The sequence below is a fragment of the Dreissena polymorpha genome, chromosome 4 (assembly GCF_020536995.1).
Source record: "Dreissena polymorpha isolate Duluth1 chromosome 4, UMN_Dpol_1.0, whole genome shotgun sequence".
NCBI classification, from domain to species: Eukaryota; Metazoa; Mollusca; class Bivalvia; order Myida; family Dreissenidae; genus Dreissena; species Dreissena polymorpha.
The window spans coordinates 76,450,563-76,475,944 of NC_068358.1; the positions used below are offsets into that span (position 1 = coordinate 76,450,563).

The 25,382-nt window shown below is 34.3% G+C and overlaps 2 protein-coding genes across 2 annotated transcripts in view; one reads left to right on the forward strand and one right to left on the reverse strand.

Moving 5' to 3' along the window:
- Positions 1–25,382, reverse strand: part of LOC127877450 (uncharacterized) — a 261,450-nt gene that overhangs the window by 160,248 nt on the left and 75,820 nt on the right. The window lies entirely within an intron of this gene.
- LOC127877448 (40S ribosomal protein S6-like) lies at positions 12–21,446 on the forward strand. Its single transcript, XM_052423351.1, has 5 exons — positions 12–179; positions 496–627; positions 10,023–10,233; positions 15,373–15,522; positions 21,161–21,446. Exons 1-5 carry the CDS (start codon positions 174–176, stop codon positions 21,403–21,405), a joined length of 744 nt encoding a protein of 247 aa, XP_052279311.1. The 5' UTR covers positions 12–173; the 3' UTR covers positions 21,406–21,446.

Sequence of the window (25,382 nt, forward strand, 5' to 3'; positions counted from 1 at the left end):
CTCTGCATAATTTTGTTATAAAATATTTATTTTATAATTAATATTACTATAGTTTAAAAGTTGACATTTTGTATTTTACAGTTTTAAACGTGAATAATTTTAGAGATTACGTAAATTTACTTCCGTTTCGTTCCTTTTTCCGGTTACAGCTATTCTGATCATCAAGGATCAGCATGAAGGTGATTTTGTAAACATATTAAGCGTCAAATAAAGCCCTATCAAATGCAAATTTTGAACAACTGAACATCTTTGATGCATTTAAATTACGAATCATTAATATCTTTATATGCCATTTAGTAATTACCGATGGATTCATGAGATATGAGTTTATGGTGTAAAATATTTCGACTGCTATCACTAATGGCTTGTCTTAAGTTCTAAGTTAAGCAAATGCTTTAACATATGCTTAATCGATTTTGAAAGAACTGTTTTCATGTTTAACTTCAATTCACGTTTAGAAGAAAAATCAATAAACGTTTGTTTACTTTTTTACAGCTGAACATATCGTACCCAGCCACTGGCTGTCAAAAACTTGTAGAAATCGATGATGAAAAGAGATTAAGGCCTCTGTACGAAAAGAGGATGGCAACTGAAGTGCCTGCAGACATCCTCGGAGACGAATGGAAGGTAAACGGAAATATATTGCATGTTTTCTTGTAATTGTTGTCAACAGTGTCCATATCTGCCAGTTAGTCAATATAAATTGCCGCCTAAGAATCTTTTGATGATTTTTGCTTTGGCAGACTCTTGGCGTCAATAGTCCACTCTATCTTTTTAATAGCGAGAGTTTTCCTTCTTTGTCTATATTGATGTGCAAGGAATTTGGTGCGCAACATTCAAGCCCCGATATCAGACAGTTAATATCAACGGATTGCAATAATATTTACATACCTGTGTAGATAATTCATTTCTCAATAATGTTCCGTAAGAATTATGTAATGACTCTTTCAATTTTGCACGCCTGACCAATTTAAATCAACACACTACTCACATTTTAAATTCCAAACGCTGTGCCCGCTGTATACAGCAGGTAGATTTTAATCGATAACTCAGCCTATTACACCGTAATGCCTTCTTCTGATTGGTTGATATTTAAATATTTCATAATATGGCGAGAGGTCAGTGATTGCGATTTAAGCAGAAGTTTAACTGAAACAAATTATGCATTTTAACTTCAATTCGACGCTATTTGAGGTAAAAATGGACTAATTAACCAAAACTTAATGAGTTGGTAATGTTATTTTGCAATTTTAAGCATATTGATATAATAGTATTGTATTTATTTTTCGTTATGGTTTTTGCAGACCGGAGTTTCAGCGTTCAGATTTATTCTGAACGCGAATTATTTCAGCTAATCTGCCAGTAATACCCGCGAGGGGAGTTCGGCAGGTGTACGGTCTTTTCTCCCCCTTGGACATTTCTCCCCCTAGTCTTTTCACCTCCTAATACCCTAGTATTTTCTCCTGCCAGCATATTTCCTACTGGGGGATTAATCTGCTACTTTTAACACCTCGATTGATATACTTGATTAGTCACTGATTGAATTATCAATGTTATTTCAATCAGTGATCAATCAAGCTTATCAGAGAAAGGAAGTTTAACATTGCTTCATTTTCATTATTTGATAATGAAATAGATTGAGTGTGTTTATTTCATTTCAACATTATAACGTTAAATTTATTTAAACAGTCTTTATTTGAAATTTAGTTTTATTATGTTGTATCTTTTTTTAACATTTTAATAGAATTGTTAGCCAATACTTAAAAATTATTAACAATAAAGTAACTAAGAATTATATTTCAAAATAAATCAATACATTAATTTGAATTAAGTATGTACATTTATGTTAACATATTTTAAGCTACTTTTTATTATGCCAAAGTATTTATGTACAAAATGCAAAAAGTTACTAGATTATAAAAGGGAATAATTTTTATTAGCTCATCTATTTTTTGAAAAAAAATTATGAGCTATTGTCATAACCTTGGCGTTGGCGTTGGCGTCCGGTTAAGTTTTGCGTTTAGGTCCACTTTTCTCAGAAAGTATCAATGCTATTGAATTCAAACTTGGTACACTTACTTACTATCATGAGGGGACTGGGCAGGCAAAGTTAGATAACTCTGGCGTTCATTTTGACAGAATTATGTGCACTTTTTATGCTTAGAAAATTGAAAATTTTGGTTAAGTTTTGCGTTTAGGTCCACTTTTCTCAGTGAGTATCAATGCTATTGCATTCAAACTTGTTACACTTACTAACTATCATGAGGGGACTGGGCAGGCAAAGTTAGATAACTCTGGCATGCATTTTGACAGAATTATGTGCCCTTTTGAAAATTTTGGTTAAGTTTTGTGTTTAGGTCCATTTTATTCCTTAAGCATCAAAGCTATTGCTTTCATACTTGCAACACTTACTAACTTTCATAAGGGGACTGTGCAGGCAAAGTAATGTAACTCTGACTGGCATTTTGACAGAATTATGTGCCCTTTTTATACTTAGAAAATTGAAAATTTGATTAAGTTTTGTGTTTAGGTCCACTTTATTCCTACAGTATCAAAGCTATTGCTTTCATACTTGCAACACTTATAAACTATCATAAGGGGACCGTGCAGGCAAAGTTATGTAACTCTGACTGGCATTTGGACGGAATTATGGGCCCTTTATTCTTAGAAAATTGAAAATTTGGTTAAGATTTATGTTTTGGTCCACTTCACCCCTAAAGTATCATAGATATTGCTTTCATACTTGGAACACTCAAAAACTATCATAATGGTACAGTAAAAGGACAAGTTGCATAACTCTGGTTGTCATTGTTACAGAATTATGGCCCTTTTTTGACTTAGTAACTTTTAATATATGGTTAAATTTTGTGTTTCAATCCACTTTACTTCTTACATGTAAGTATCAAGGCTATTGCTTTCAAACTTCAAATACTTTCATGCTATCACAGTGCTCCAGCTAGGCCTAAATCGAAGGGCGCCGCGCCCTGCCCTCCCGAACCTCCGCCCTGCCCCCCCCCCCGAACCTCCGCCCTGCCTCCCCCCCCCCCCAAAAAAAAAATAAATATTTTTTTTTTTTTTTTTTACATATGATAATTCATAAATCTCTTATTACATTGTACACTGCAACTCCAATATATCGCGGTTGAAGGGGTCCAAAGATCGCGACCGTGATATATCCGGCGCGCGATATAAATTGTCAGTTTATGTATGCATGTATATGTATACATTAGCATCATTATGCAATCTCAAAACACGCTATTTACCAACCTTATTCAAGTTTGTGTTATATCCATATGTCATTAATTGGTATAACACAAAACATTATTCCATGTGAGTATTTTCAAATGCGTATAATTAAATTTTTAATCCGAAAAACATTGCCGAGTTTTATTGTTCAAGAAAGCATGCACAAATTAGACCCATGTACAAAATGACGTCATTCATTTCTCATGAAAAGCATGCACAGCATGGGGTTTAATAGTAGAGCATTGTGACTAACTGATCTATATTGTATACTGTATCTAACGCACACAGATTGTTGAGATAGGTCAGTATTGACTTGTGACATTTACTGTTATAACTGTGTACACCTTCATGTGTGCACTGGTGCGTTTCGGCAGTTCAAAGCAAATTCAATAGAGAATTGTAACACCCGAAATGACCTGTCATGTTTGACAAATGGGTCTTTTGTTTATCGCAGTACACAGGTGTTAATGTGATGTACAATGTAAGCAAACAATCTGGTCAAAACTGGATTATGACTGTTGGATTAAAGTTGGTGAAAAAAAGGGAAAAATACTTGCTTGAAACGGATTTTAATGCATCAAATTCTCAGATAAAAATATTTTATTTAAGGATTATGCTCGTCAGAATTTTGGGAGCCATAGCCGATTCGCGATATATTGGACAACGCGATATAATGGACCGTGATATATTGGAGTTGCAGTGTAATTAGTTTAATCCTCATTGTAGACATTATATTTGAATGGTTTAATAATAATGGGAATAATACAATTATTTATAACATATAAATTAACATGCAATAGGAAGCATTCCAGAAACACCCTCGAGCTCGAACGTGCCCTTTTTACAAAATACTGCGCGTCAAAAGTGCCCTTTTGACAAAATACTGCGCGTCGAAAGTGCCCTTTTGACAAAAAAGCCCCCCTGCCCTTTTCAAATCCTAGCTGGAGCACTGCTATCATGAGGTTACTGTACCTGGCAAGTTGAATTTTACCTTGACCTTTGAATGACCTTGACTCTCAAGGTCAAATTATTAAATTTTGCTAAAATTGCCATAACTTCTTTATTTATAATTAGATTTGATTGATACTTTGACGAAACTACTCTTACCTGACATACCACAATAGACTCCACCCAAACCGTCCCCCGTGCCCTCCCCCCTCTCCCCCCCCCACCCCTCCCCCCCTATTTTTTTTTTTTTTTTTTTTTTTAGATCATCTCACAAATGACCACCACACCCTCACACTATACCCCCATCCCACCCCCCCCACCCCACCCCCCCCCACCCCACCCCACCCCCAATTTTTTTTTTTTTTTTTAAGATCATCTCACAAATTACCACCACACCCTCACACTATACCCCCCCCCCCCCATTTTTTTTTTTTAAACGGTTATGTTTGAAATACCGTCCAACCATCGCACCCAAAAAATCCCCCCCCCCCCCATCGCCCTTCCCCCACCCCCCCACCCCCCCCCCCCCCCCCGCCCCCGATCCCCGATTTTTTTTTTTTCTTCGCTTTCTTGGAAGATAATGTAATAAATGTCCACAACCCCACACTATACACCCCTCTTCACTCCACCCCTCCCTCCTTTGTGATTGAAAATGAGAGTCCCTTCACCTTTAAAAAGAAAATAGATGAGCGGTCTGCACCCGCAAGGCGGTGCTTTTGTTAAGTTAAACTGCTAAAGATTTAGATCACACAATGAATGATAGAAATTGAAATAAATTGCTAAAATAAGTGTGTAATTTAAAGGTGTAGCAACCCAAATTTTGAATATTGATTATTTATTTTGAATTTCCTATTAATATTTCCAAACTGTAAAGTATAAATTTAAAAATGATCATGAAGCAATGAAAGTCAAATCAAAACTAACTTTTTTCATGACATTGGGACTGGGTAGGATATGGACAGGATGTGGAAATGGTCAGGTGTGAATCTCTAAGACATTCTTGTGAAAAATTCTTGCTTAATAACATGCAGGGGTGGCGAAATCTCAAAAATCTATACTTGTCCACGGACAACCACTTAGGAAATTTAACTTGTCCGTTGCTGAACTACACTTGTCCGTTAATGTTTATATAAATTTTAAACGCATTTATTGATTAATGTTAAATAATGTGGAATATATCAAAATGAGTATGATTTGCTTGTGAAAAGTTGTTTTGTTTATAATTGTATTTCAATGGTGCATTCATTATAGCAGTATATTATAAACAATATAAAGACTTTCTCAAACTTTTAATCTTGCGAAGCTAGTGTTATACATTGTAATCTTAACAAATTAAACTAGTCCAATATGTGGACCTCATCAGACTGAGGCTCCACTACTGGTAGCAATTTGATTATATAAACTGGTAACCATTGAAAATCTGTTAGCCAAGTTTCTTTAAAAGTTCTGGTGCGTTTACTTGGATCATATTTTTTATCATAATCTTTCTTAGTTTTTTGGGAGGTGAGCTGCTCAAATCTTCGGGTTTCTGGTCCGTTGTTGAAGAATAAAAAAAAGTTTAATCTTTACCATTAAAGTCGTCTTAAATAACAAGGTAGACCGTGTTTTGATTATCTTAGATTGCTACTTTTTATTTCCGTCTGATTGTAAAAATAAAGAAACCAGTCTGTACACTGTCTAACAGTCGGGCCGAATGTTGAAAATGCGGCATGCTGCCAGTCTCTTTTAGAATAAGGGAGATCACTGCTCAGGAAAGTGCATGTATTTTAGCTTGATTGCTCCGCAAATAGCACTGACAATGTAATCGCGTGTCAACATCCGGTTTTGTAAAACTTAATTACGGCTTTAATACAATGTATTTTTGTATACCTGGACGCGACTTTTAAAAAACTTGTTGTCCACGGACAACTTAATTGAAAAAAATCAGTTGCCCAGACAAGCAAATGTACGACTCGGACATTTGATTTCGCCACCCCTGACATGGGTGGAATGTGTCATCCTTTGGAATGTATCATCCTTGTTTATTTGAAAGAATGTGCCAATCAACATCTTAGCTCATTGTAACTGATCATTAAACAGAAACACAACAGAATTACAAATTAATTTATTTTATTTTATTTCAAATCATCAATTTTTATTCATAATATGGTATACAGCAAAAACAATGTTTAGTTTTGAAAAACATTTAATGAAAGTTTAAATATATTTTAAACATAAACAGAAACACAACACAATTACTAATTATTTTATTTCAAATCATCAATTTTTACTCATAATATTATGGTATACATCAAAAACAATTTTTAGTTTTGTAAAACAGTTAATAAAATTTTAAATATTTGTACCCTTTTTATATTATTTAATTATCAATCAACAATGTTCCAGATCAATCATACATGTGATAATTTAATTAAATTGTGTCTTTAATAACTAGACATCAAACAGTTCAATCAGTCTGAAGTACATATAAACATATTAAGGAGGTGTGAAAAACAACATCTTTTGATCATTTCATAAATATTCAAGAATAATTAACAATCAATTTTTATTTAATTAGTTTAAATCAACTTAAAATAATATGTCGCTATATTACTATTTCTTTCATAGTCTTATAGACTTTCAACAAAATATAATTAAAAATAACACTACTCACTGATTAATATATATATTATACTAAAATGCTCCTTCATTAACCATTCTTCAATCACATACTTCATTTTCTCCTACCTACAGTACAGCCAAAGCGGAACAAACGTATTTCGCGATCCGCGGCGGCAAGGTGAAACGAGTCGATGCCGCCATAATAGTTTTTAAAAAAGTCTAAACATATAAAGTATCTTTAAGCTCTAGAAGTTGAACCTTAGAAAATATCAAATTGAAATCACTATTATTATCAATTTCAAAGTATTTCTAAGAATAAAATCAACACCATTAATTTCCCAAATTTACTCAAAAGAACGCGATATTTCCCAATTTAAAAGACCTGGCCCCATTCCCAAAATGGTGAAAAAAAACACTGTAAATGAAAAGTTATGAAAGCCGGTAATTATTGTCTATGGTCAAAGACTTGGATTGGTACATTTGAATAAATTTAGTTAATATATTAACAATTTTCAACACTAATTCCAGTTTTGTCAGGATTTTCTATTTGATCAGTATACAGTACCAGGGTTTTTTGTGCCATGTTAATAAGGCAGTAAAACAGACCTGATCCCAAACCAAAATTATGGAAAAAAAATACAAATTTCCCCCCCAATTTTTTTTGTAAGAGGTCGCTTATGACTTACGATTATTATTTCAAATTTATTCACCATTTAATTTTTGTAAAAATGAACAACAAAACCTTTTTAATAAATTTTAAAGATTGCAACATACTCTGCGCGAAATGCTTATTGTCCCCAACCGGTGAAACCGGAGGGGACTTATGGTTTGCACTCCGTCTGTATGTCCAGAGCTCCAGATAAGGTTTTGTGAAATTCTTAAATTACTACCAGATTTTCAAAAAGAATTCTTAACTCTGAAATTTTATTCTTAGCGTTACTACTAAGTTTTGGAAAATAATTCTTATTTTTTCTAAATGACCTAAACATAAATAATAATGGTTATTTTCATGCAAATTTTTTTTATAAATAAACATACTAGAAACTTTATTTATACGAGTTCAACAGTGTCTTTTTAGTATTATACCATTTTATTTTTCCAATACCTTCATATGCCCTAACTGTGTTTAGATTGCATGCCTTAGATGAATTTTTACATATTTCACATTTAAAACGGGTCTCCCCTTCAATCTTTTCAACGATTAGCCATGGGACTTGTCCCTTCCACTCGTTCAATGTTTTTTTTGTGTTTAAGTTTGGACCCATCGTGTCGCGTTTTTGTGTCGGTAACTGAACATACAACATCGTATAAGATCTTTTCTATAATATCTTTCTAAACATTTAACTTCGGCTCACTTTGCGTACAATATGTTAAAAGCGTGTTTTGGACGCTTTGCAGTTTTTTTAGGACGCTCTCTTGGCGCCGCCATTGTTTTTTGACAAATAGACTGTACACGCCGCTTTTATTGGAAAAAATGCGCTTTGTTAAACAAACCCGATAACCATTCTATATAAGCACCGCAAAGATCTTTAATACGCGAAAAGAACTCAATAAAAATCTATACGAACCGATGTAAAAATAATATTCGTAACTTGATTTTCAGGGTTCGCACAGGGCTTGAAAAGTGCTTGAAAAAGAGTCCTAGGCTTGAAAAGCCCTTAAACAAAGGTTTGCCTTGAAAAAGTGCTTGAAAAGTGCTTATTTCATGTAAAAAAATCCTTGAAAATGTTTATTTCTGCTCAAAATTACTTTTATCATTGCTTTAATTATAAACTTAAATCGTTCTTAAGGGAAATATTACGAAAATTTATCATAAATTCCTTCGCGCAAAAAGTTGATTACTAAATATAAGTTTCGTACACTATTGAGGTACAAAACGGTATGTGTACACGTCACAGATTATGTGTACTACGTCAGAGCTTCTCCATTGTGATCAATTTTCGCGAGTGAAAACGCAGCGATGGGGAAGTGTCGTTTCAAACCAGGGTGGTTAACTGAATATTCCTGGGTACAGAAAGCAAATTTCATTCGAAAAGCACATTGTCGGGTCTGTATGAAGACGATTGATATCAGGGAGATGGGGGAAAGCGCTTTGAAAAGCCACGAGAAAGGGGAAACCCACAAAGAAACAATAAATTGAGATGCAAACAGGGTTCCTGCGATGCGTTTTTTGTGAAACAGGAAGGTACTATTGTTAAAACTGTTAAATCTAAAACAACAACAGCCCATCTGTTTCGAACCAGGAAGGCACAGCCACAGAAAGTGTGCAGATAGAAGATATTCAAATTCCAGGACCTTCGCAACCATCAGTAGCAGTATCAAACTCGCAGACATCCATAGACAAAATTCGTTACAAAAATGATATGTTGAAAGCGGAAGAATTTTGGGTATTGCATACCGTTTGCACACATCAATCCTTCAATTCCACTTAAAACAATACACAGTTAGTTTAGGTTATGTTCCATGACGGTACCACAGAACAGATATTTTCTTGCGGAGACCGCAAGACAGCATATGTGCCGTTTTTGGGCTAGCTGAATATTTCAAAACTTTACTTTATTATAAGTTCTATAAGTGGACAGTACTCAGTGTCTTTTGATGAAAGTTTAAACAAGAAAGACCAATCCAAGCAAATGGATACCCATGTTCGGTTGAAAATGCCTTTTTAAAAGGAAACTAACGTACGATTCACGGCCTTAAAAATGAAAATTTGGCCTTGAAAAGTCCTTGAAAAGTGCTTGAATTTAGCTTTGAGATTTCTGTTTGAACCATGATTTTGTAATTCTTAATGGTACGACAAGATTTTAAAATAAATACGTAACGGGCTTGAAAATAATTCGTAATTACGAAAATACGACCCTTATCTGGAGCTCTGTATGTCAGTCAGTCTGTCACACTTTTCTGGATCCTGTGATAACTTTTAAAGTTCTTCATATTTTTTCATGAAACTTGAAACATGGATAGATGGCAATATGGAGATTATGCACATAATTTCATTTTGTTTCCATGTCAAAAATTCCAGTTGCTACGGCAACATCTAAAAAACTTTTTTTACTAACAATGGTGGAGTTTCACCGATAGGGGACCATATTGCTTGGCAATCTCTTGTTCAATTAGTTTACGAACTTACTTGTATTTGAAAAAGTTTAAGTTATAACATGTTTTGATTTGAGCTGTACAATTATACAGTTTAGTTGATTTTCACGGTTTCATTCTCAATATTTCAGGGCTACGTACTGCGTATCACCGGTGGAAATGACAAGCAAGGTTTCCCAATGAAGCAGGGTGTGCTCACCAATGGACGTGTCAAGCTGCTGATGAGCAAAGGCCACTCTTGCTATCGCCCACGTAGGAAGGGAGAGAGGAAGAGGAAGTCTGTTCGTGGATGCATTGTGGATGCTAACCTCAGTGTTCTTGCCCTGAGTATCACGAAGAAGGGTGAGATTTATTAGATTATGTAAAATGAATATTCTTAGCTATACTATTCTCCCAATGTGGATGTTTGCATCTGCAAAATGCTATGCCATGGCTTAGGTAAACATGCAATATCTAAAATCACTCTTTCAGGTTTTTATGCCCCCGGATCGAATGAATGGGGGTATATTGTTTTTTGATTGTCTGTCTGTCATTGTATGTTTGCGTCTGGCCATAAACTTAACCTTGGTCATAACTTTTGCAATATAGAAGATGGCAAGTTGATATTTGTCATGCATGTGAATCTCATGGAGCTGCACATTTTGGCTAGTTGGATCCAGGTCAGGGTCACATTTGCTTGAAATATATGAAAAATGGTTGTTCAATAACTCTAGTTTGGAAGAGTTCAGTGAATTTTTAGGGCCCAAATTCATAACCTTTCTTAACCGTCTTTATAAGGTGTATAATTTTTCCCTCACATTGCCTTAAAATTGCTTTCTCAATGTGAACTTTTTGAATCGCTTACTTTTGACAAAAATTAACTCGGAGGCATTTTTGTAAATAATCCTTACAATTTTTCATAAATCTATGTTCGCGCATAATCTAACATTTGTAGCAAAGCATTTGATTGATATTAATCAAAAATGTGGAAACAACAAATGTGGAGATAATGTGGTAAAAAAAAAATTATGAAGAAGGGTGACATTGCTATTTATTTAGGCCAAAAAAAAAAGGCCTGTTTCGGGTCGCCCAACAGTGTCTCCCAAATCGGCGCAGACCTTCAACTTTTTATTGGGGTCGCCCAAAAAAAAAATAAAAAATGTTCATTTTCGTTCATATAAGATATAATCTCAAGCAAACAAAGCATATATATACATGTATTTCTTTCTATGAGCTTTAGTAGCCTTCCATTCTAGTACCTGAAAAAAAAATCCTTACCTACAAACTCTGTTTTTTTTTCAAAGGAGACCAGAAACAGATTGTCTTTTTTTTGGCTTGAGCGATTGAATTTTGGGCCAATAGGGTCCAGATGACTATAACTTTGAAATAGAAAAAGAATAACTCAATGACTTTTTCTTTTAATTGTGTGTGTAGTTAACTTACATGAAGAACTATGTTGGGATTGCATGATAAAAATCACTGTTACTTAAAAAAGTAGAAAAAGAGCTTGATAGCTTGAGTTTGGGTGGAGGTGTGCTATAATTTGTCAATAATGGACATGCAGGCGTTTGGATTGGATTTGTGGCAAGGTGGGTCAAGGTAACTTGCTTAAAATAGAAAAATGTTTTCTGTTCAATAACTTTAGTTAGGAGGGAAGAATTCTGCTAGAATTTTCTTTGATGCTTATATGCAGGCCCTGCTTACAAAGTTTGTTTAAGTAGGTAAACATTAATTTGTAGACATTTGAAAAACTAATTTCTTGTCGGACATGGTCAAATTTTGTATTAATTTAAATAAAACTTACATTGCCTACTCTGATATAACTTCTACAAATCTACAGGTATCGACTTCAATTGTCTTTGTGGTCATTTTATCATGTGACTTACATAATATATACACTATTCTATCCATGTGGAAGAATATTTGAGAGCGAGTATCTTGGGACAACACTTGTTTTACAGGTTTCAGCACAGGAATCAAGCTAGACTGCAATTTTTGGGAGAAGTCACTTCTCCCTAAGCTCTGGAGAGGGAGAAGTTAGGCAGTTTTAGGGAGAAGTGGATCTTTTGCGATCACCAATGGACCATTGTGAACCATGACCCAGGGGTTTCACTGGCCCCAAAAAAGTTGTTGCCACTTTTTCGCAGTGTGAAAACTGTCGGTTATTCCAACCTTATTAATCAGAACAATCATTTAGGACAATGATTAAAAGAAACCTTACTACATTACATTAATGTCATTGACTGTATTATCACTTTAAAAAGTATGTAGAAACATAAAAAAAAAAATAAGTACCTTCATAAGTCATACCTTCATAAGTCTAAAGTTTTATTTGTATATAAACAGGGTTAAAAGTCTTCCGGTTTGTGCCGGAATTCCGTTTTTTCAGGGCACCAAAAGGTCGTTTTCGTAATTCATGTAAATTCGATGAGATAATTTAGGGGGGGGGTGACTCCCCTCACATTGTCCAAGCAACACGAAACGTTTATCAAGCAAACAAAAACAAGTAACTAAGAAAATACGATTTGTAATGTATAATGCGGAACGTGTTTCGGTGAATGAGCTGCAATTTCGGTAAATGACCAAAAGCAGGTGCCCGAAAGAGTAATCGTTCTTTACATTGTAATCCACGCGAAAAAATAAAGGGAGGCAAGAGTTTGTGACATTTTCGAATCATTTACGTCAAACGAGCGCAATAATAAAAAATAGTTGCTTTTCGACGTAAATCCAATACAAACAATGAATTTCCTTGAACCGAATTCGAGTACAAAGGCGCTAGAATCTGACGTCAATAATAAATGGCGATGAGAGTGGTTGGCTGAAGTTGATGAACGTAGAGTTAAATTTCGCGAATGGCTGAAAAAATGTATTGCTTGGTACTGTCAGTCAACAAGTTGAGAATCACCCGGCCAAAAACGTTAATTCTTTCACCACAATAATTCTTTCGAGATTTAGTGTCAATGTGAGAAGATGTAAAAATAAAGGGTAAAATTTATTTTGTTTGATAACAGGTTAGGCCAGACGGCATATGCATTTTTTTGTCAAAAATAGCCAATTAAAGTTCACCCTTCGGCAAAGTATTACAAATCATTCAACTTACAGAATTAGTATTTCATAACATTGTCATGGCATTTGTTTTCAATCAGCTAAAAGCTTATTTGAAATTAATAAAGCCTTCTATATTCATATGCACATTTCAAAACATAACTCATTCAATCAGTTCCGGTTAACTTTTTGCTGCATTTATCCCCCCTGTAAGCATAATACAAAAGCGTTCTTGCTAAAAATTGGTAAATATACTCCTTTACCTAATGTATACCGTAGACACTTATAATTTTGTTTTCATTGTGGCATTATGGAAAATTCAAAACAAATTAATCAGAACTGCTGATTATTCGCAACTAGTTGACATACTGCATATGTTCATTGTTTATTGAAATTTTTGGTTTCCTACTATAAAAAAAAATATATATTTACTCTCCTTTATAAAATGAACTTGCAAAACAGGTGTGATTTGTGTTAACTTCTTAGCTATTTTTTATTTGTTATTTTGCTAAGTCTCAGGAGCTTCCGGGGGCCAAAGGCCCCCTGGGCCCCCTACCAGGGCGTTGCCCTGGACCCACTGGGGGTCCTAGCGGCCCCCTGGCCTCCAGCTAAAATATTCAGGTTTTTCAGTTTTGCCAACTTTTAACCCTGTATAAATAACTTTTTTTCAACTTGATAAACAACACAGATAACCAAAATAATATAATAATGTTAACATCAATGTAACAGTATGCTGCATAAATGTTTCAAAATTAACTATTTAAACATAGAATCACACCAATGTACAATAAAGCATCTCTTTTCAAATTGTTAAACAGTTATATTTGGTCATTTGGACATGATATACATAAGCTTAGATAGCTTCTGATGTTAAAACGTTTTCTGTTAGTGGTGAATGATTTCTAGGCTCAAATAAATGAATGTTTTTCACACATATTTCCTGACAGAAAGGCCCAGATAATTGCCACCATCCATTCTAGTTGCCTGAAATAACATAAAACAGTATTACAAACTATCAACAACAAACCAACACATAAATGTCCCGATCTTTAAATGTCCGAATTTTAACATATCCAAAATATAGTACATCGAGTGAATGTTGTGCTTTTTAATTCCGAAATTCTTGTTCTTAATCAAATTTTATCCTTCCCAAAACATTATAATAATGAAACTATGAAACAGACATGTTCACAAATTCCTGTTGAAACAAGATTTCATGTGTTTTTGTGGGGAAATTAAATGCTTTTGCCAGGCCCATGGTATTGATTAAATGGTAAAGAAATAGCGGCCCTAATAATCGTTATAATTTTGTATCATGCTGACAGTTTGTCCCAGTGTTACTTTATTTATTGCTCACTATCATAAAGGAGCCATTAATCCGATAATAACCCCCATAAAACTTGACAATAGCAGTAAAAACACCGTTTGTAACACTTACGCTTCAGTGATTTCACTCTGCTTGGTCGAGAGTTTCCTGCCAAATACCCGAATGACGAGCGCTGTGAATGGTTGCTTATCAATTTTCAATAGGTAATTTACTAAGCCAGGGGGCGGAGTTTCGTGGATTCGGTCAGTTGATTGACTTTCGCGTGTATTCGGTAATAAACAGAAGCCACTTGGATAGCGCTGCGGATATGATAATTGCCAGATTTTAGGGCGAAGTGATTATCGCCAGTGCTTTTGATCTGGGCGATTAAAGGAAAGCCACGGCAATATAAACGCCCACGTTGCCCAGTTGCTTGAGCCCTGCAGCATAGAGGTTTTATTGCATCATGGCTTGAAGGCATATTGACCTTTTATTTATAAGGTCTGTCATATTCACGGTGCCTATACCACGTGACTTTCGGATCTGTGTTGGGAGAATAAAGCGCAACACAGGTAACATTTTTAAGGATCTCTTTTTTTCTTTTTCACCATTTTTAATGGGATAAAGTGGAGAGCCCGCTCATTAGTAAGAGGTTTCTATAGGTATCATGATCTTTTTAAACAAATTAGTATTTGTTCAGTAAAGAGCAACCGCGCGTTTGAATGGTTAGAAAAATGTCTGATCAGTGTGGGGACTTCATGTTACAAACGCGCGGTTGCACTTTACTGAAAAAATACTTATTTGTTTATAAAGATCATGATACCTATAGAAAACTCTCACGAATGAGCAGGCTTTCCACTTTATCCCATTAAAAATGGTGAAATATTAAAGAAAACATCATTAAAAAGGTTAACTGGGTCGCGCTTTATTCTCCCAACACAGATTTTAAAAAGTCACGTGGTATAGGCACCGTGGTATTGCATAGATAATCATTTCTGTGGTACAGGCATGACAAGTCTGCTATTGCTTCGCCTTGAAAGAGATTGATTAGATTGGTTGTGCTTGAATTTATAGTAATGAAGCCAGGTATGAACCACAAGAATAGAAGCTAGGCCAATATGAAAAGTCTATAATTTGTTATGTTTTCATAGGTGAAGGAGAGATCCCAGGCCTGACAGACAAGACCATTCCCAGACGTCTTGGACCAAAGAGGGCCAGCAAAATCAGGAAACTATTCAACCTGAGCAAAGAAGATGATGTGAGGCAGTATGTTGTGCGTAGGCCATTGCCTGCAAAAGACAGTAAGCTTCTTCAATAGCTGAATTATAAATTTCATTTTATTATCCCTGGCCAAAGGCGGAGGGATATAGAATTGGAGTTGTTAGTCGGTCCGTCTGTTTGTCACTAACTTTTATGAGCTATATCACAGAAACTTATAAGATATCAACATAAAACTTCATAGGTGTATAGATATCAGTGAGGTGAAGTGTTGTGCACAAGAACCATGACCCTACACTTTCTTCAATAAGAGTTCCGCCCTTTGTTTTTTGTATGATGTAACTTTTCTAGGCTATATCTCAGATACCATACACAATTTTAACATGAAATACGTGAGTGTATTGACATCAATGAGAAGTGCCATGCTTAAGAACCATAACCATACACTTCCTTAAATTAATGCCCTTTGTATGATGTAAATTTAAATTGGCTGTATCTCAGATATGATACAAGATTTCAACTTAAAATTTCATGAATGTAGAGATATCATTTGGACAATTGCCTTGCACAAGAACCATAACCCTAAACTTTCTTAAATAAGAATTATTGCCTTTTGTTGTTTTTGTTTGATGTAACATTTAGGGCAACATCTCAGAAAGGCCACACAATTTCAACATGAATCTTCATGGGTGTCAATGAGGAGAATTGCAACGCATAAAAACAATTACCCTACACCTTATAATTATTTGTTTTTGGATTAAACTGTTTATCAAGGGATTTGCACCCATCGATTAAAAAAATGTGTATGGCTGGGGATATCAATTAAGGAATTTGTTTGTTTTAATTTTAAATATCATGAGCTCCTGCTGAGGTCTAAGACTTGCGGACAAACCCTGTAAAACTTTTGGAAGTCTAGGAAAGATTTCCTAAATACAGGCCCTGTGGCTGGTGAAAATTTCTGGTCAGTTACCTACTTGTTTTAAAACTTTTAAGTAAATTAGATTTAACAACAATAAGTTAAACAATGGTGTGTGAACCAACTATAGATTTTTAAGTACTTTTTGGAAAAAAAACATTACTCCATAGCTTTCAGCAGGATTCAAGGCCAAAGAGTCCTTACTCTGAAGTTCAAGTGTCAAATTAATTGTCTCTGATGTGTCCATTCCTTGATGACATAAGAAACGTGGTATTTGAATTAGAAACATGTATTTGAATATCAAATATATCAAACCGGTCAGAAACTAAAACATCACAAATAGGTTTGTAACATGACTTCTTAGTAAATTTTGATTATAAAATCAACAATCATGCCAATTGATATTAAAGTCCTTTTTAAAATTATAATGTATTGCTGGCTAGGAGAACCTATAAAAATGCAGTCTTGTCCGCCGGGACTGATCATTTCCAGCCCAAAAAAGAAAAATTATGAAGAAAGACAAAAAGGAGAGTTTTAAACAATATTTTAATATAATAATATACTTTTGAATATCAATATTCATTAATTTCACTAACAAATAATGAAACTTAATTTTAAGAAAGACAAAAAAGAGAGTTTTAAACAATATTTTAATATAATAATATACTATTGAATATCAATATTCATAAATTTCACTAACAAATAATGAAACTTAATACCTCTTAATTAAATTATATACTTCTGAGAGCTTCACTTTATTTATTCCATTGAGAGCAGTTTAATAATTAAATGTTATGTATGTTTCTGTGTTTGTTTATTGTCCCCTACCAGTGAAACTGAAGGAGACTTATCAGTATGGTTTGCACTCTGTGCGTCAGTCTGTCACACTTTTCTGAATCCTGCGATAACTTTAAAAGTTGTTCATATTTTTTTCATGAAACATGGACAGATGGCAATATGGAGATTATGCACGTCATTTAATTTTGTTCCTACATCAAGAATTCTGGTTGCTATGGCAACAAATGGACTAGAAATATAAACAAATAGAGCTGAAAATAGTGGATCCTGCGATAACTTAAAAAGTTCTTCTTTTTTTTTCCTGAAACTTGATACATTGATTGATGGCAATATGGAAATTAATTCATGGGTGGAAATGTTCCGTATAATTATTTTTTGGCTTCTCAGAGGTCGTTTTCGTGAATCATTTAAGTGCGATGAGATTTTGTTTGGGGGGGGGGGGGTAGGCCATGAGTCCAGCTATGCCGACAAACAATATAAACAAAATATGATCGATTCCAGATGTGATAAATTGGTTTCCCACTGTTCTGTATCTTATTATAGAGTCTATGCAGCCATTGCTTCTCTCCCCCTGGGCGTATTGCTCTTTCATGTTCTATAGTCTCGTGAATCTTTCTTTCCCTCTGGGCACTATTCGCCCGGTCAGTGCTTTCGTCAATCTCCGTTCCAAGTATGAAGGTCTTCTGAGCATTTCTACAAGAAGCTGTGTTTTGTTACGAACTTAAACAATAAATGCCGAAAAGTAATATTAATATATTAAAGTAATTATTAAAAAAAGCTGTTTTCATCGTCAGCAATTTCGTCTCGTCGTCTGCTAGCGTTCAAAGTTCAAATTTATGATGAAGTTCTTACCTGTAGGATAAAACACACAAGATCTTGAAAAGCAAGCGAAAAACAAATGTTGTTGCCTATTTAACTTTTTTGTGGGAAAACGATCAATTACAAGACCAACGGAAATAAAGCTCAATTGTTAGTGTTCATAATTAAACATTCATAGTAATTCTTTTAGTTAAAGAGTGTATGCTTAATACAAAAAAATACATTTGTAGATTAAATGACCGAATAAAGTTATTGTACATGTACAAACATAACCATTGTTTGTTTTCCATTGAATGCATGTTAAAGTGATATTATGGGCATTTTTTTTCTGTTGAATTGAGCTGAAAAGAATTAACAGGTCAAAGGCTTAGCAAAAATGTGGTAACTGACCATTTATCTGCAACTCATCTTGCTACCAGTTGTTTATTAAAAATATATTTTATATACGATATTTTACATGACTCACCCAGTCCTCGAAGCCGAAATGATCCGTAAAACAAAATTGTGTCTTTGTGTCGTATGAACGAATCTGTACACTAAAACTAAATTTGGGTTCACATCGTACATGCATGATCAGTTGTCAAACGAAAGTACGGTTGATATTCAAATGCATTATTTTTCTCTTTCCGGGATATTGTTTTAGTATGTTGATGCTGCATTAACAAATATAATTGTATATGAAGTGAAATCACCAAAAATAAACAACGGTTGCGATAGACACCTATAAACTGTCAGATGCCCATAATATCACTTTAAGTAAGCTGCAAGAATTGCTGTTAACGTATGTTGGTCTTATTATTATACTTGAGGATAGCTTCCTATTTGCAAATCAATTTGCTATCCTTCAGGAGCTTCTGGGTGGGCCGAAGGGACCCCTGACTAGGGCTTTGCCCTGGACCAACCAGGGGCCCTGCGGCCCCCTGGCCCCCAGCTCTAATATTTCAGTATTTTCAGTTTCGTGTACTTTCACCCATGGATTATGCACGTCATTTCATTTTGTTCTGTTGTCAAGAATTCTGGTGGCTATGGCAACAAATAGACTAGAAATATTGCTGAAAATGGTGGAGTTTCACCGGTGGGACTTGTATTGCTTGGCAATAGTCTTGTTGAATTAACTTCCGTGTTAATGTTGACATTTACTGCAAGGTCACTGCAAGGTCACATTGAATTTTGTTTATGCCCTGCTTGCTTACGAATTAATATGATAAAACAGGAATAAAAAAACGCATCTTTGTCAATTTTAATTCTCTTTGTGGAATATGCTTGTATAGTAATGATGATGTGTGTTTTTCGCTTTGAGGACACGAAAACAATCTTCAGATACAGTATATACACTTAAGTCATTAAGAAAATGCTACTTATGAAAAAATGTTTTACATTAGTGGAGTATTCATCAACATCTTCGGATACAGTTTATACACTTAAGTCATTCAGAAAATGATACTTATGAAAAAATGTTTTTACATTAGTGGAGTATTCATCAATAACTCCGTAAAATCTACCTTTTGCCTTGAAACTTTTCTGAAAATAGCTTATGGATTTAAAATTTCGCCATAATTTTATTACTGGAAACAAGGTCCTGCAATGTTAGAATAATTTCTGGGTTTTCCAAATTATTATTGGAAAAATCACAGGACCGACGGTATTTCAGAAGGACATAATTATTGGTACGGATAAAGGGAAAACGCCTATAGATTTTAAGGAAATTAGTGTTTTGCATGTTATCTTGAGAACAAGTTGACCTATGCGCATCTAAGTTGGTACAATGGTTACTTAGGAGCAAAGGACAAATGAAGACACCTATAAGCTGAACTGGGCGCGTATTCACCTAACAATTCTTAGACTTAAGTCTAAGAATAAAGAAAATTCTTTAAATTAGAATATTCAAGAATTTCTTTAATTGTTAGTCAAACTCTGGAGTAAACATCTCTATATTATTTGTCATATAAAACATTTTGTTAATGATATAATCACCAGTGGAGGCCTGTATATATTCAAACACTGAACACATTTTTCTTGGTTCTAAGTCTATTCTTTATTCTTAAGTCTAAGAATCGGTTGGTGAATACGGGACCTGGTCGAGGTCAAGATCAAAAGGGCTTGCAGTTGTATTATTTCAACTTTTCTGAACAATTGAAAATATTAAAACATTGCCACATGTCAGAAGGCATTCATCAGGGCTCGAAATTAACACTCGCACACTCGCAAAATGCGAGTGAAAAATACCGATTGCGAGTTAAGATTTAAGCCACTAGATTTTTTTTGCGAGTAAAAAAATAGTAACAAGAAATATCTTTAAAAAAGATATACGGCGTTGATTGTGGTTGCAGTTAATGAAATTTAAAGACTTCAATGAATGAGATCAAAGATAGCGAATGTCTTTTTCTGTGCAGTTCTTAGCTGCAGCAAACGCAGTACGGGATGATACGCGGAGTTTTCGCGGCTTATTTTACATTATTACATATTGCTGGTCATAAACGTATAGATACAAAACAGAAAACCAAAAGAAGAATGGAAGTGAAATTAAAACATATGAGTCAATCGGCCACACGCGAAGTATCCGTACATATTTTAAATATTTATACGCGCGTTCTTCGAACAAACCTGTTTTAGTGGTTTGTCTCGCGTTGCTATTTGATTCGATTATTAACAGTATCGAGAATCATTGCGCTCATGCTTAATTCATTAGTCAATATGATGGCATAATTCTTGTTAAATTAATTAAAAATAATATTTATCATGGTATTGTTGTAAAACACATTAAGAATCTATTATTGACATACCATATGATATTGCTGGATATCTTCATTTAAGGTAAAACAAAACGGATTAAATCCTTCTACGAAAACAGTGAAAAGTGGGAAAAAGAACGTCTTAATATATAACACTTAAACTTGTTGTTGATGTCATATTTTATTTTGTTTTAATAGTACTAAACTAATGTCCAAACTTGCTTTTATTTATGTTTCCAGCAAAATTTGCGAGAATGTTTTTGATTTTGCGAGTTGGTATTTAAGCTGCTCGCAATTTTTTGCTAGTAGAAAAAAAAGTTAAATTCGAGCCCTGATTCATAGACATGTTTTACACACTTCATGTTTCTTACTTGGTTAATAAACTTAATATACTAAATTAACCGTCTGTAACTGTCTAAGTTACACAGACTGATCAAAAACTTTTGTTCACTTCAGACAAGAAGGCCAGAAGCAAGGCCCCAAAAATTCAGCGACTTGTCACCCCAGTGGTTCTCCAGCGAAAACGCCATCGTGCGGCACTCAAGAAGCGCCGTGCTGCCAAGCAAAGGGAGGATGCAACAGAGTTCGCCAAGCTGCTCGCCCAGCGACTCAAGGAGGCTAAGCAGAGGAAGCGTAGCCGTAGCAACAGTCGCTCAGCATCCACCTCCAAGTCGGAGTCGAAATCAGAGTCCAAGCCATAACTTATGTGCATGGGATTACTAAATAAAGAGAAAAACTGTGATGTTATTGCATGTCTGTTCATTTTTATAGTGTAGCAATGTTTTTTTTAAGGGGCAAAGGAGCATAGGAGACATGGAAAACAAAGTAAAATAGATAAGCATTTATGTTACTAAAAAGAAATTATTGATACATGTATTAGATTAATTTTCTAGTACAATAGCACTCGCAACAGTGTTGTATTTCCACAATGGAAGCTAATACCCTTATAACTGTACTTTCAAATTCTCGCATGGTCCCTTGTCAAATAAAAATGCACTTTTTACCAAAACACACATTTAGCGCACTTAAAAGTGCGTTAATTGTGTGTTTTTTGTTAATATGTGCGTTTTCAGTGATCAAAAGTGCATTTAAGTGCGCTTTTTGTGCGTTTTTGCTTTTCAAGTGCGTTATTTTAGTGAAAAAGTGCGTTTTTTGTGTGTTTTCTTCATCTGTAAGTGCGCTTTTGAGTGTAGATGTGAGCAAAATGTGTGTTTTTTATCTAAGAAGTGCGTCTTTTATTTAGGAAGTGCGTTTTTTGTGTGTTTTCTTCATCTGTAAGTGCGCTTTTGAGTGTAGATGTGAGCAAAATGTGTGTTTTTTATCTAAGAAGTGCGTCTTTTATTTAGGAAGTGCGTCTTTTATCTAAGAAGTGTGTTTTAAGGTTTACAGATGTGGGTTTTTTCTCACAAAAGTGCGTTTTTCTATTTTGATGTGCGTCTTTTTTAAGCATAAGTTAGTCTTTTATTTCATAAGTGCGTTTTTATCATATGATCTGTTTTAAAAGAATGTATCTAAAAAGACACATGTTTAACACACTTCTTAAAAAGTGCGTCTTTAACAACCGTTTAGCAAATGTTGTACAGAAATTGAACAAGAAACAAAATTGTTGCAGGCTCTAACAATTTATTTACATCAAATGATTAAACATAGACATATATCTCAGTAACCTGTAATAATATAAGGGGCAGTTTGAATAATTACTGGTTGTCCATATTAACCTGATTAATGTTTACATACTTTATCATACAATTTCAATGCATACCCTATTGCTTACGTTTTAATCTCAAACATTTCTAAAAATTTCCACCTAAATCAGACTGTGTGTAACTAATTAAAAATATTGAAAGTGTCAAAAGTATTATGTGGGCTTGATAGTATCAATTATATTTCTTCAACATAAATAAGTATTTGAACTTTCTTATACTGATATTTATACCCTAATACAATTAATGTCTACCACATTGACCATAAACATACATTTTAAAAGGCAATTAAAATAATATGTATACTATTAATATTATTTGCTAAAACCATTCAGCATGTTATATTTAAATATTTACAATTAAATATAATGTGTTAAGGGTGCTGTGTATTATTCAATAAATATTTTGGTGTTGAAATGACTGCCTTATCAGTATTTCTCAAATTATGCAATTTTTGGCTTAGACACAGCATGGTATCAGATAAGAGAATAGCCAGTCCCTATCAGTCCTCCATCTTAGCCTAACTAAGGGGTGTTGATATACTTTTGATTTGTTCAGGCACCATCTATTTGAGAACCACAGATAGGAAGTTATTTTTTGAAAACAAGCAGCATCAGCAACTGACTTTAAGCTAGAATTAAGACTTATTATTTTAGTGTAAAATGTCTTGAAATACTTTCAGCATGAAGTATTGTGTGATGAAAAAAATGTGTATTTACTACAATGTGTAAATCAACAATAAGTTTGTTGCAAAGGAGATTAAAAGTGGGTGGTTAAAGACATAAAAAGTGATATGGTCTAGTTCAACAACTGCCTGTATTTTTGGAATACTGAAGAACAGTCTGTTGTAACAGGTTCGTATTTTCAATTCTGCATCCCTTTTTTATTTAGTTTATTGAATTAATAATGATCATTATCATATTTATGTATTGTCACTGGGAAATGTAAATGGATGAGTAAATGTAATGCAATTTTAAAGAAAAACAACACCATTTGAATTATTATGGCTGTATTTTATGGTTATTGTCATCTTAAAGTTATTTATACCTATTTTTGGTCATTAATGAACAGATTTTCCCCCATATTAAATGAGAACTTTTAAATTTATAGGTTAAGCCCCATGGAAAGAATGTGCATCATCGCATCGCCTGCCAAAAAAGGGAGCAAAAAAGAGACTACCTGATGTATGGACTTGAATACCAGGTTTTACCCTGCACAAGCTGGCCGACATGAGGAGAACAGGAGTGGGAAAACCGCGCCCTCTCCTTGACCAAGAAAAGCTGGATTTGTTTAGAGGTAAAACTATACAGGGTACTGGTTATTGCATTTTAAAGGTGTCACACTTCCGACCAGTCCACACAGCAAAATAAAACCACGTATCTTGGTACATTTTCGAACAGTATTTTCTATCAAACGTATTTATTTATGAAAAGCGTTAAGTCACATGTGATCAGGGGATTAAAATTGCAAAATAAACAACCAAAAACAACAAGCAAACAAACTAGTTTTGATTTAAATTTATAATTTTTATAGCAACAAGATTACCATAACAGCAATATTCAACACTTACATTATAAAATATCTTTCAGGACCTGATCAAATGAGATCATGCACGAGACGCATCGCGCAAAGGCCATGACAGTATAATTGTTGCAAAGAAGTTTGACCGGCTAGTGGCAGACTTGGAGAGAAAGATGAGAGCTGCACTCCGCTGCCTCAAAGAAATGCTGAAAGGCCTTGATTGATATGCATCTTTCTTATGTATATAGCTGTTCGTGTGTATATACTGTACATGTTATTATAGTATGCTATTATTTTTTGTTTATTTATAATCAAATTATGTTTATATTTATTTCATCAAATTGCCATTGATATTTAATTACTCATGTATGTTAAAAAATGTTGGTGTACATTAAAGTATAAAATTGAATTATCTTGTAATTATTAAAATACACAAATATATATGTTTATATAAATATTGGTTTTTATTGCATATCTGAATTAAAAAAAACTTTTAACAGCATATAATTGAATCAACTGTTAAGGCAAAAGATGCACCTTTAACGCACATGTGTGCTTTTTGTGAGTGCGTTTTTTGCTGCCATTCATTTGCGTAAATTGTGCGTTTTGTGTGGGTTATAACTGCGCTTAAAGTGCGGTAAATGTGCGCTTTTTGTGAGTTAAATGTGCGCTTTTTTATTTAAAAAGCGCACATTTAACGCACATAAAAGCGCACATTTAACACACATGTGCACTTTTATGTGGGCTATAACTGCGCTTTTCGTGAGTTAAATGTGCGCTTTTTAAATAAAAAAGCGCACATTTAACTCACAAAAAGCGCACATTTACCGCACTTAAAAGCGCACATTTTACACACATAAATGGCAGTCAAAAACGCACTTATAAAAAGCACTCGTTTAACGCACATTTAACGCACATAAAAGCGCACTTTAACACATATGTGCGCTTTTATGTGGGTTATAACTGCGCTTTTTGTGAGTTAAATGTGCGCTTTTTAAATAAAATAAGCGCACATTTAACTCGCAAAAAGCACACATTTAACGCGCTTAAAAGCGCACATTTTACACACATAAATGGTAGTCAAAAACGCACTTATATAAAAAGCGCACGTTTAACCCACATTTAACGCACATAAAAGCGCACATTGAACTCACTTATAAAAAGCACACGTTTAACGCACATAAAGCGCACATTTATCATCAAAAAGCGCACATTTTCTTGTTTGTTTGTTTTTGTTAAAAACTCACTCGGTAAGAAAAAGCGCACAAAAAACGCAGTGCCAATACCGCCACGTTTAACGCACGCAAAACGTACGTAAAACGTACATTTCACACACTTTTTTGAGAAGGGGTATGACAAAGAACGAGACGATTGATAAATTAACAGCTAAACGGCATTTAAAATTTGCATTAATTAAGTGTGGAGTCTTGTCACGGCAAAGGCTCGGCAACAAG

Excerpts from the sequence above, each read along its gene's own strand:
- LOC127877448 (XM_052423351.1), top strand. Across the intron at positions 628-10,022 it reads TCCTCGGAGACGAATGGAAG|GGCTACGTACTGCGTATCAC; the intron begins GTAAACGGAAAT and ends TCAATATTTCAG. Across the intron at positions 15,523-21,160 it reads GCCATTGCCTGCAAAAGACA|ACAAGAAGGCCAGAAGCAAG; the intron begins GTAAGCTTCTTC and ends TGTTCACTTCAG.